The sequence below is a fragment of the Oncorhynchus mykiss genome, chromosome 8 (genome assembly GCF_013265735.2).
Source record: "Oncorhynchus mykiss isolate Arlee chromosome 8, USDA_OmykA_1.1, whole genome shotgun sequence".
NCBI lineage: Eukaryota > Metazoa > Chordata > Actinopteri > Salmoniformes > Salmonidae > Oncorhynchus > Oncorhynchus mykiss.
The window spans coordinates 22,003,563-22,015,903 of NC_048572.1; the positions used below are offsets into that span (position 1 = coordinate 22,003,563).

At 43.4% G+C, this 12,341-nt stretch overlaps 1 protein-coding gene across 3 annotated transcripts in view; it reads right to left on the reverse strand.

Moving 5' to 3' along the window:
• Nucleotides 1-4,187: 4,187 nt before the first annotated feature.
• The window catches only part of LOC110529611 (exostosin-1), a 280,414-nt gene continuing 272,260 nt past the window's right edge, over nucleotides 4,188-12,341 (reverse strand). For all 3 annotated transcript variants that reach the window (XM_036985038.1, XM_036985037.1, XM_036985039.1), the window contains exons 10-12: nucleotides 10,174-10,334; nucleotides 5,962-6,133; nucleotides 4,188-5,116 (exon numbers count right to left, since the gene is read on the reverse strand). In XM_036985038.1, the coding sequence (XP_036840933.1) occupies nucleotides 4,931-5,116; nucleotides 5,962-6,133; nucleotides 10,174-10,334 (519 nt within the window). In that variant the 3' untranslated portion in view covers nucleotides 4,188-4,930. The remainder of the gene's footprint in view (nucleotides 5,117-5,961; nucleotides 6,134-10,173; nucleotides 10,335-12,341) is intronic.

Sequence of the window (12,341 nt, forward strand, 5' to 3'; positions counted from 1 at the left end):
AACTACAAACCTCAGATTTCCCATTTCCTGTTTGGATTTTTGTCTCAGGTTTTCGCCTGCCATATGAGTTCTGTTATAATCACAGACATCATTCAAACAGTTTTAGAAACTTCAGAGTGTTTTCTATCCAATAGTAATAATAATATGTATATATTAGCATCTGGGACTGAGTAGGAGGCAGTTCACTCTGGGCATGCTATTCATCCAAAAGTGAAAATGCTGCCCCCTATCCCAAACAAGATAAGGTGCATCGGAGGCAGCCATCCACATACCGTATCACCAGGAAGAATAGCTGACAAAACACTGCATCCTGGACAGAAATATCAGAGGAATAGACTTAAGACACAGCATAGGCCAGGCTCTGACAGGCTATCACCACATCAGCACTCTCACTCGCTCTCTGTCATAATACGCTCCTGGTAAAGTCATTACGTGTAGGATCTCTCACAGAGGCATCTCTGTGATATGTACTCTCAAATCCACAAAGTGATGATGTTGACCACCCACTGGTGAGGAAAAAGCGCTTTGAGGTAATAGAAATCTCAGCCTCAGTCACAATCAACCCGAGGCAAATCTGTCTAGGCTTTGCTGGATGGTGATGTTTCTTTTGGCTACGGGCGGAGCCGGTCTGCTGCAGCCTGTGAGCCTCCCACAGGGCTATACCAGTAAGTGGAATTAGGATGGTGGCCTCCCCATCCCTGATGTCCATTACAGAACAGCAAACCTTGCAGTCCCCAATCTGACAAATGTAAAGAGACGGGCCATGATGAGCAATATTGTGGGACTCCAATAAGAAGAAACCGAGGTCTAATGGCTTTTTATAACACAATTACAGAAGAGGAGCCATATCCCATCTCTCCCTGCTACAGAATCAGCTTCAAACTTACCATAACTAATATGGAAGAAGGTGGAAGAAGTATTTTGTGCCCTACTTGCAATTATAACTCAATTTGGGCTGTGTGGATTACCATGGTCTTCCCCCGTTTCCACAACAATTTGGTGAGCCCCTCTCATAGTCTCCAGTGAGGGACATAAAACAATCAATTTGACTCATGGCCATGAAATCTGTTTACGTTTCACAAAACAGTTTTAAGAAAATTGAATTATTATAATCTCAGCCGTTTTTCAGATATGCAGTTATGCAGTGGTGGTGCACAAGCAGAGCACCATTTCAATCAGGATGAATATTGACAGTTTCAGAAATTATAATCAGCATGCAAGGAAAGATGGACAGTTTGGAAGGTTGAGGCAAGACAAACAGCCAGCCAGCCTATTGACATATTGGTAGAAAAATTGATAGACAGGTAGATGGATTGATCACCAGAATTCTCTCATTTCTCTATTGTAGCTGTACTAGATGGCCAGAGTCATGACTGTGCTCTGTGTCTGACACCAGTGCTACGGGAACACATAGACTCTCAGACTGTACTCAATAACTATGCCACTCACCCCTATCTCCATGACCTCTCCTCTCTCACCTCCTGGATGGTCTATGGATTTGTGTGTGTAAAACAGAGAGAAAAAGAGGAGAGCTTTATATGAAGAGAAAAAGAGAGCGAATGAGAAAAAGACAGCAGAACTGAGGAATACAGAGAGAAGAGACAGAGTCACAGAGAGACAGCGAGAGAAAGACAACACTTACTGTTATTTTCCGATATGCCAGTTAAGTGTTTACTTGACTCTGTGGCTGAGTCACAGTGACACAGGCACAGGCATATAACAACAGCAGTGGAGGCTGCTGAGGGGAGGATGGCTAATAATAAATGGCTGAGCGGAGTCAATGGAATGGTATCAAACACATGGTTTCCAGCCATTATTATGAGCCTGACTCCCCTCAGCAGCCTCTACTGAACAGCTATGATGATACAATACTTTCTGGAGAAATGCTTCATGGCTCAGCCATCCTCAACGGGAGCTTGTACCATCACAGAGAGAAAAGCTTTTGTTTCACACAAGTCTCCAGTCACACAACTTGATAAAACCCCATCTGTGATAGTAATGGGGGCACTGGAGAGGGTTTCTCAGGGCCCAAGTGTGCCGAACACATCTAGGGCTCAGACTGGGGGGGGGGGGGGGGGGGGGGGTGTCAGCTGATGTCTGCTTGTACTCTCATTTGATGTGCAGAGATTTGGGACTTCATTTTTGATGTCTGGGTGCTCCGCTGTGGCATGCGCTGAGCAGATATGTCACAGAGGGCTTTGCTGCCACGCCGCCCTGAGATGGGCTGTCTTGATGTCTACAGTTATTGGCTTTTTCCTCCCCTCCTGACAACTCCTCGGCTCCAAGCCTGGTGGTATTTGAAGCTCCCTGACCTCACATACAGCCAGGCTGGAGATAACAGCTGTACATCAACTTTGGGGAGACCAGTGAAGGGTAGCTACACCTTTGAAGATAGCAGACACCTGACAGGAAATGTCACGCTACTTTTACTCAACAAAGTAACAAACAAATTGCATACATGGTGTTCGACTGGCAAATTGTGCTAAAACAATAATATATGCACACCGTATACTATTTCAATATCAAGGCAGTAGAATGTGAATGTATATCACCTGAGTGTGCGTGACACCAGTAATCTTGCACTAACACCTGAATTAGAAGTAAGCAGTCACATTTGTATTCATTCTGTATCAACTGCTTTGCAGGGCAGACAAGTTCAGAGATATTGAATAAGAGTGTGGAGTTGTAAATGCGCCTCTAATGCTGTTCTTGTATGTCGTGACACACACTAAACCACCTCGACCGGAACTGTAATACCTTGGAAATGGGAATCTAATAAACACTGTTGGAAAGCAGGCTGCATGATAGTTGAACCTGCTAAATGTGTCTCCTCAACAGAGACATTACCCCTGCTCTTCCTCTGAAAACAAATAAAGGCTGGCTCTCCGTTGGGATCAATGTGGATCAATGGCAGACTCATTCTGTGTCCTCATTCCTATTCCCCCAGGCAGTACGGGTCGAATGACTTGGGAGTATGCATCAGCCTCCCTCCTACACCTCCTCTTCTCTCCTCTCCTCTCGCTCTGCAACTCTCCGGTGTTACTTCTGAACGAAGCAGGCGAAGAGAGTAGATGCTTTAAAAAAGACAAGCAAATGTTCTAACCCTCCCTACTGGGGGTGATAGAAATAAACAAATATATTAATTAATATTCAGAATAGCCTCCACTCGGTGTAAAATAGCCTTGACTGCGTCCCATTTGAGAGAGAGGCCCTCTTTAGAGGCAGGTCCCTCAGATGCTGTATTGAATCAGTTCTGGGGGAGCACTGTCATTATCATACATCATTGTGAGAAGTGAGAGGGCAAGCGAGATATCCCCTCGGCGAAACTGAAACAAAAACTCTTGCCTGCCTTCCATTAGGCTCCTCATTAAATCACTGGTTGTTTGTGCTGGGTAGAGCACATGGTGTCTAGAGCACATGGTGTCCAGAGCACATGGTGTCTAGTGTGACACCTCATTTATGAAAATCCATCACACACACATAGATAGAGATATTAGCTGCTTAGCATACCCTATACCCACTCACCCTAAGAAAGTAGTTGCAAAGGTAAGCTCATGTTCATGAACAACATTGACCCATGTACAGCGTAGCATTTATAAACATTCTATTAATCCAGTGAAAGGCCTTGCGACTTTGACCATACCCGAGGTGTCTGATGCTCAGAGGTATTATTGTAGAACCGTAAGGAAGTAAACATGATTATTGGTTGGGAGAGGGAGACGGGGGATGTACAGGGAGCGCCATGCAGAGGCTGGTGTCCTCTCAGAACCAGCTGAACGGTGCGTGTACATTGGGTTGGCTCTCTGGAGGGACATGAAAGAGGCTTCAGACCTGGAATAGAAATCAAAGACGCCTGTCTGTAGCATCACCACGCCTACCCCCATGGCTACACAGTACGTACACCTACTTACTAAATCCATAAGTGGATGCAGAAACCCACCTCTTGTTTATAGCCAGGCAGGGTCACAGTGAGTGGTATGTCTCCAGCATTTAGACAGACAGCCTGGAGGAGACAAGCAGATGTGAAGATTCAGAAGGGTGTCCTGAGGTGGTCTTTGATGGAAAAAGTTCATCAGGCTTTGCATATTTCACCAAGACAAAATAACATGGTAGTTAGTTATTCCCTCTGACCACATTGTCTACCACCATCATCTATGAAACACAGAGAATTACAACAATAGGCAGTATAGATTTTAGCATCTTTTATAAGAGTTGTTTTTTTGGCAATTTAAATCTTATAGGAGAAAGAAGCAACCAAAAATAAAACAATTCCAAAATGAAAGTCCAATAAGCCCCAGAAATGAATAATGGAAAGCAACAGATACAATGTAAGAGATATAAACTTTATAGATCTCATGGAGGAAAGACACAATGCACTGAGTTAATTTCTGTATAAGACACACTGCCACAGAAAAGATCTGAAACCAAACTGGAGTACACATTGTACAGGCGTTTGTGACCTCACTTCCCGGTCTGCTCTGTCAGAGGAAGGACGTGACAACGACAATCAGTCTGGAGTTGAAGCGTGTGAAAAGTTGCAATATTCCTCTTTTGACAACAATGACGACAACATCGACACAGTCCAACTCACTGACATGGAGAGAGCTGAACCAACCAGAGTTCTGAATCATCTTCAATAGCCAAGACCATCACCTCTGGAGAACGGTCCTGGTGTTGCATATTTCATAATAAATTACTCTGTAGAGATTTCACGTATCGTTCGGACAATCTGACTGACTGAACAGGCTGGTTACAAAAAGGCAGTTCTTTTCACTTGCATATGGGAGGGAGATTTGTCCCAAACCCACACCACTCAAGTCTCTTCTGTGTGTGTGTGTGTGTGTGTGTGCGTGCGTGTGTGTGTGCCTGTGTGTGTGTGTGTGTGTGTGTGTGTGTGGTGGGGGGGGGGGGGGGGGTGGGGGGGGGGGGTTCACAGCCTCTCAATGTCCCTGTACTTCTTCCTCAGGATGGAGACCTGGTCCTTGAAAAGCACAGGGTCCAGTCTCATCTGGGAGTGCAGCAGAGGCATGAACCCAAACCAGCCGCTGAATGAGTTCATACAGGTCTGTCTCTGGGAAAAGTGGTCCGGATCGGCCCACCGGGACGTCTTAGAACCCTGTGTACAGACAGAGGAAATATGTCAGTTCAGCACGCCAACCATAAGACTCACTGACTGCTTCAGTGTAAAAGCAGAAACATATATTGGGAGGAGGATGGTACATTAGAGCTGTGTTGCCTGAAGCAGCTCATATCTACTCTATACATACACACAAAACAAACTACATCTAAGAAAGGTTGTATTTTTCTGCCTTTTAACTCCCATTCAACTGATAAAGTGTTGGCCAAAATCTCCATAATCTCCACCAAACTTCCCCATGTTCCCAACAAACTTCCCCACTTTCCTGTGTGATCTTGTGCAGGGCAACACATCTTACAGCCCTGACTGCAGTGGAACAAATGTCCTGGAAAGGGAAAGGGCCTGAAGATACTATGTATGGAAAGAGATGGGAGTAAATCCAGCACTGGTACGCTGCTGCCTACACAATTAAGACGATCATATGGCCGATAGTGCCGAGTCATCGTGCTGCCGGAAGCTGGGCCATCAATCAGACCTGCCGTGGGCCGGCCCCGGCCCAGCCCACACACGCACACCGAAACGGGGAATCACAGAGGGAGACTGTCAGCATGCTGCAACCTCCTCCCTCCTCCTCCACCTCCACCTCTCTCTGGATGCTCCTGAGTGAACCGATCTGCAATCCTGCAGTCCCTCACCTCTCATGGGTGCAAGTATAGGCCCATTTCAGACAACTTGAGAATGGGCCCTGTCCCAAGCACTGGATACCGGATATGAGCTTGTGGCTTCCATTGAAAGTGGCTGTTGGTGAATGATATATGCTGGGCAAACATGGTTTGGCGGACGGCACCACACACACATACAGTTACCAAAGAAACATACTGTACCTGCTGCATCATGGTTTCCTTGTACTGCTTCTTCTGGGTGACTTTAATAGGTGGGAGCTTAGTGACAGCAGAAACCAGGAAGTTCATGAGGATGTCCTCACAGTTGGCCATCTGGTCCACCATGGTGAGAAGGCTGGTGGGCAAGTAGTGAGTGTACAGGTAGTGATAATACCTAGGAACACAGAGAGGAAGCGAGATGGATCCAGGAATTGAAAAAAAATGCAATGACAGTCTTTATGGAAACAGAAAATGTGTCGGTAAACTTTTAAAATGTTGACAAAACGAAATACGTTAGACAAGGTGGGATCATTTTGTGTTGGTAATACTAACGATGCAAGAAATGTTGGTGGAACTGCTTTTATGCGCAAATATCTATATAAAAACCATCATATTGGAGTCATGAGATAACATGTTGTGTGGTCCTCCCACTACGACTCGTCCAGAAAGCATGCAGTTTATTAGGCTACAGATTAAATAAGTTATGATGAACTTCACAAGGTTATGAGCTTGATGCTCCTTTCAATAAATATAGATGGTTTTATTCTGGTGACATGATCATCGATGCTTGACTGCCGTTTGACCAATAAAATAATCTAGCTCTTTTGTCCTAAATAACCTCTTCATGTAGGTAATACCCGCATTGTATCTGCCAGCTGTTGTCTCGAGAGCATGTGCCAATACCAGAGTGGGCATACTCGCTATATAATGCAAATAATTTTGTGAGAAAACCATCAGTAGAGTTGGAAATGGAAACCCATTTACTTTTTTTTATAGAATTTTAAAAACATACAATCTACCTGCAGTGAAGCCGCTCAACATTACATTACATTCAGTCATCCAGCAGACACTCCCTGTCAAGGATCTCTCCGGAACTTTCATCACGCACACCTGTCCCCTATTCCCACTGATTAGTATTTGTATGTATGCGCCCTTTGGTTTCCATGGGGCCGTCCATTATTGTTCAATGTCCGTTGGTGCGTGTGAGTACCTGTGCTGTATGTTTTGGGATTTTGTGCCCTTGTGGATTGCGCAGATGATTAGGGGTCTCGTCCTGTGTGTTAATCATTGTGAGCGTGTGTATTTCTTACACGGCACGCCTTAACTTGGGGCGTAATAAAAAAAAATATTACGCATTCCTGCGCCTGTCTCACGAATCATTGTTACCAGTGTGACACTCCCATTCAGAGCAACCCACAGGAGCAAACAGGGTCAAGTGCCCCGCCCAAGGGCAACAAGGACAGATCCTCCACCCATTAGAAACTGGGACCAGAACCAGCAACCTCTCGGTCACCGGCCCCAAGCTCCCAACCGCCAGGTCACCAACTATCCAAGATCCCCCCCCCCCCCCCCCCCCACAGTTCCCCTCGAGAGCTGGCCCTCAACCATCCAAGACCCCTCGCCATCCCATCCCCCCCTAAGCCACGGTCCCCCTTCAACCCAACCACAACCACCACCCACCTAATGCTCCAACAACCAACAAAAAGAGAAAATCTAAAGAAAACAGAAAACAACAATGCAAAAAAAGGACCTGAAGGACAACAATAATCTAATCAGCAAGGCCAACTGAATACGATTGAGTGCACGTGTGGCACTATTTACATGTGTGTATGTGTCCGTGTGTATGGATGTGTATGCTCGTACAAGCGCTTACGTGGCATCAGCCTCAGGCAAACAGGCATTGGATGTAACATCGTTCATTTTCAGTGTCAGTTAAACTTATTTTTGTTTGGTTTATTTTGACTTTATTTTTGACTTTTATCTTTGACCGTTATTCTATCTCACCGCCCAGAAAGTTCACTTCCACTTGTCTCCAGTTCCACATCTTAACCCTCATCTTCCCTCAGCCCATCCCACCTATCTCTGCTGTCCACCCACTTCGGATTTCTACCAGCCATATATCTTTCAACTATGCTGTGATGTTTGATAAACAATTAGAATCTATCTAATCGAATATAAACCACAGATTGCGAGTTGAAGATAAATACTTTTACTAAGAGTATTAGTATATTAGTAATTCACTGACCAGGTCTCTCCAAATCTCCCAACAATGCTATTTCTATTGTCAATTTTATATTAATGTTCTGCTTTTTCAGCCATTCCTGAAACTGAGAACAGAAACAGGCATCCTGAGGGCAATACCAGAACAAATGGTCTATTGATTCTGTATCCTCGCAACAAAATATGCAGAGCTGCGATGGTTGTATGCCCCTAATATTCAACACTTTGTTGGTGGCAAGAATTCAGTACAATCATTTTTGCTGAAAAGCAAGAAGTCTTGAATCTTGTGTCATTTTATACTGTATATCAACTCATTCACCCTTTTAACTTGTAATTTTTATTTGGTATTGGGAATTATATTATACCAATTTTATTTGGTATTGGGAATTTAAATATTGCACAGTCTTTTATCCACAACAAATCAATTTGATGGAAACATCTTTGGTGGGAAAATGCGCATATTGTTTTTATGCGGATTTTAGAATATTCGCATGAAAATCTGTTGTCAATTGGATGGAAACCTAGCTATAGACATACTGCATAGTATAATATTAATGCACAATATTGCAAATGGAAACAGCAGTGCCTAAAAGGAAATCAAATGTCCTTAATTCTATTTTCAGTGCCATTTCCTGAATGTTCACCATTTCTCTGGATAGTGCCATTGTCGTTTTCTATTCACTGAGTCACAGAATATGGGTGGTAATCTGTCTGGTGGATACATCTGGCAGAATGAGGGGAGTTAACCCCCCCCCAGAAGCCATCATAAGAGCCACCCTCCCCAGTGACCTCATCCACTTGCCTGACAACACCCAATTTCTCAGAGTAAGTTACTTCTCCCTACTTCGACCCTGATTGTGTCATGTCTCATTTCCCCATATGTTTATTAAGTTGGGGGCCCTGGCTGTATGGCTGACATAGGATCAACTGCATCACTTCTTGTCTGTGGTGACACATGGGCTTCAGTTAGGGGGTCACTCTGTTTATATCCAGAGGCTTCAGACTCATGCCTCATCTCCCCCAAGAAGACGAATTCCTGTTTTATTTTTCCCCCTCTCCTACTCCTCCTCCGGAGCCCCACTGGGCTCTTGGCCTCTGCGGCATCAGTGCCTTGCCCAACTGCCGAGCCGAGCGGTACATCACTGTCAGCCTAGTGAAGGTGAGGTGTCGCAGCCAAGGTCTGCCGTCAGCACCGTTTGTCTGTCTCATCCATGCAGGAAAGATGAGAACAAGACCCTTTGAGACAAACTGTGAGCCCAGGCTGGGCCTCTCCCTCTCTGCGAAGCTATTGATCTATGTGATGTTGTTATCAGTGATCTTGTCAACGTTTTCCTTTTTCTGATCTGACTATTATATTCAGCTTTGTTCATGTTGATACTTTTGGATAGGAAAAGTAGCAATCTAATCAATGACACGGATTTGTTAATTGCGTTGATCTGATAGAATTATTCTACACTTTCTACTGGTGAATATCTGGTAGAAACACTTGTCACTTGATTATTAGCACAAAGCCTCAGCAGACAGCCTGTTGAGAGCCTTGAGTCCTGAATAATAGAGGCATTTTGAAACCACACAATAGAACAATGAAAAATGACTAGGAGAGCTGTCTATCTGCAACTGCCCGGAAAGACATGACTTCAAATCTCTCATGAGAGGAAAAGACTTCCCAATTCAATTTGCTGCATGGCTTAATACTTTCTATTCATTTTGATGATGCATTGCATTTCACAATCAAATCTTTCACAGAAAAGGGAAGGAAAAAACATAATACTTTATTTCCTTTTCTATTAAAGCTTATATGCAACAAATGTCAGCAGTGTGAGGAAGTCAGATGAGTTTTCTAAATGGCACTTACTGTACTGAAGGAAGTAGACTACTCCTGAATAAAACATAATATGTGAACCAGTATTGCAGTCGGTCTGTGGCAACTTGTCTGCTGGTACAGAACAATACAAACCTGATCACACCCATCCGTGATAAGAGTAAGTGACAAGTGCAGGAGAAAGAGCTCACAGAGTTGCTGCTATGCAGTGGGAGGATGTTAACAGGCCCCAATATGTCTTAGGGCTTTTTATAGTCACCTCGCATGTGCTCAAAGTAAATTATGTCTTACCGCTTGTACAGTTTTTCTCCCTGCCATCTGCATCCCCTCCCTGAGCTAATATCATGGCCCCTACACCACTCATAGAGAGCAGGCAGGGGAAGTGACTGTACCTGTGATAGAATGCAGCCCCTGTGAGCACCATGGAGTACTCATTAGTCCACTTGGAGGTGTAGCCCCATCTTGATTTGCTGCCATCCCAGTAATGGCTGCGTGCTGGGTAGCCCACAATTCTGTCTGGGAAACTGTGCCAGACAATGAAGGCAAAGTCAACCTGCGGTTCAGAGGAAAGGAAAACATCTTAGAAAATCCCTTATAGACAGATTTACTTATGCATTAGATGAGCAACAACAACTGCAGTACAATGTAGCAAAAAAGTAGATGGAATTCCAAAATTATTCTTCTCAGGTACAAACAGTCACTCAGGTCAAGAGAATGTGAAGAACACCACATAGTATAATACACATGCTGACTCTACCTTGCTGTGGGCACAGCGCGACATTAATTTCCAAAATGCTACAGAGAGCAGAGCCTAAAAAATGTATAGTCCCTTAAAACAACCAAACATCTCTCAGCTTCTGTCATGATGTGTGCGCATAATTATGAAGGAATGAGACTACAAATCTGAGGAAAAGGTTGGAAACATCTCTCTTAATGTAGCCTTTGATTAATTGCTGTGTTAGCCATTACCTCAGCACAGGATTTATGATATCATGCAAATAATTTGCCTTCAGGAATTACGCTCCTATAATGCCCTGATTGTGCCTCGCATCATTTGTGACAGACTGTGATTTGGCCCATTCATAATGTGTCTTAGTTAATTATGGATTGGAAATAGGGAGGAAGAAAAATGACAGGCGCAGAGGGAGAATGCTACCGTATGCGTGCAGAAAGCCTTTCCAAGGGCAACATACATTGATCCCATGTAACACATAAGATGGTTTCTGAATATGGGTTCTGAGGAGTCTACAAACAGATCCATCACAAATCTCTACGGGCATATCATTTACCTGTGCCATTTGATATGATATGTTATTAAATTAGATAAAAGTATAGTCGTATAGGAAAGACAGACTCAGCATTTGGTTTCTAGTGTATACAGTAGTATGACTTCTCTAGTATGAACTGAAAGTAAAGTCAATTTCAGACATTGATAGATCTTGTTAAATGACCAAGATCATGTCCTAGTGCAGGTTTCCATGCAGTCATATCTACCCTTGATATGATATTCCACTGGATCCCTGGAGAACATTTGACAAGCTGACTGTTTTTACGGTTATATGTGCCCTGCTTTCTCATGGGCAGCCAGACAGTGTCATGATAGGAACATTCATATTCCACACCGCATTCTCTCTTAAAGCTTAATCATGTGATTAATGAGTTGAAACAATGCAATTATGAGTTATGTTCAGTCACTGTTCCATATAGTTATTGTAATATGAAAAGTCCCATTAAAAGTGCTATACTTGCTCACATTTCAGTTCGTTTCAATTAAAATGCTTTCAATGTTTAAAGGGCAATTATTGAGACAGATTATTAAGCAGATGAGGGATTTGCTGTGACTGGTTTTGGAATTTCCGACAGAGGGCTCTTCCTTTTTCTCCCCTGAAATATCCTCATAAAACTTTTGTAGCATTAGTTCTTTAATCTTGTACCACTATAAAATGTAAGTGGATCCTCTTGCAAGGCAGAGGTGAAATTGATTTGCTGCAATTAATAAAATATAAAATAGATGAATAATACATTGCAGGTCTCTTACACACAGAGACTCAGAATACACTAAGGATTGGGACTTTACTCACTGACATCTTCCGATTTGGATAGCTGTGGTCTGAAAGGTGAATATTGGCTATAAACCTTTTACATTTCACCTGCATGAAACATCTTAATTAAAGTCTTGTTGTGGCTCTTAACTTAATGCTAGCTTTTCCTACTAGCAATGACTCTGCTGATAACTACATTATTGAGAGAAAATGTACTTGCTACGACTGTGATTTGTGGTTGTCTCACCCAGTTATCTTAAGATGAATGCACACATTTGAAGTCGCTCTGCTAAGAGCTAAATGACTCAAATGTAAATGTCAAAATGTTAATGGAGGTAATGGATGGGGTGAATTAGACCAAAAAAGAGAAACATAGCCTACTGTGTCTGTCTGTCTGTCTGTCCACCATGTGTCAAAAAGGTATGAGGCAAATACATGTGGAACAATCATTACACTGACATGTTGGTCCGTTTTGAAGTTTCCCAAAGCAGAATCTTTTCTCACTTTGATTTACAGCA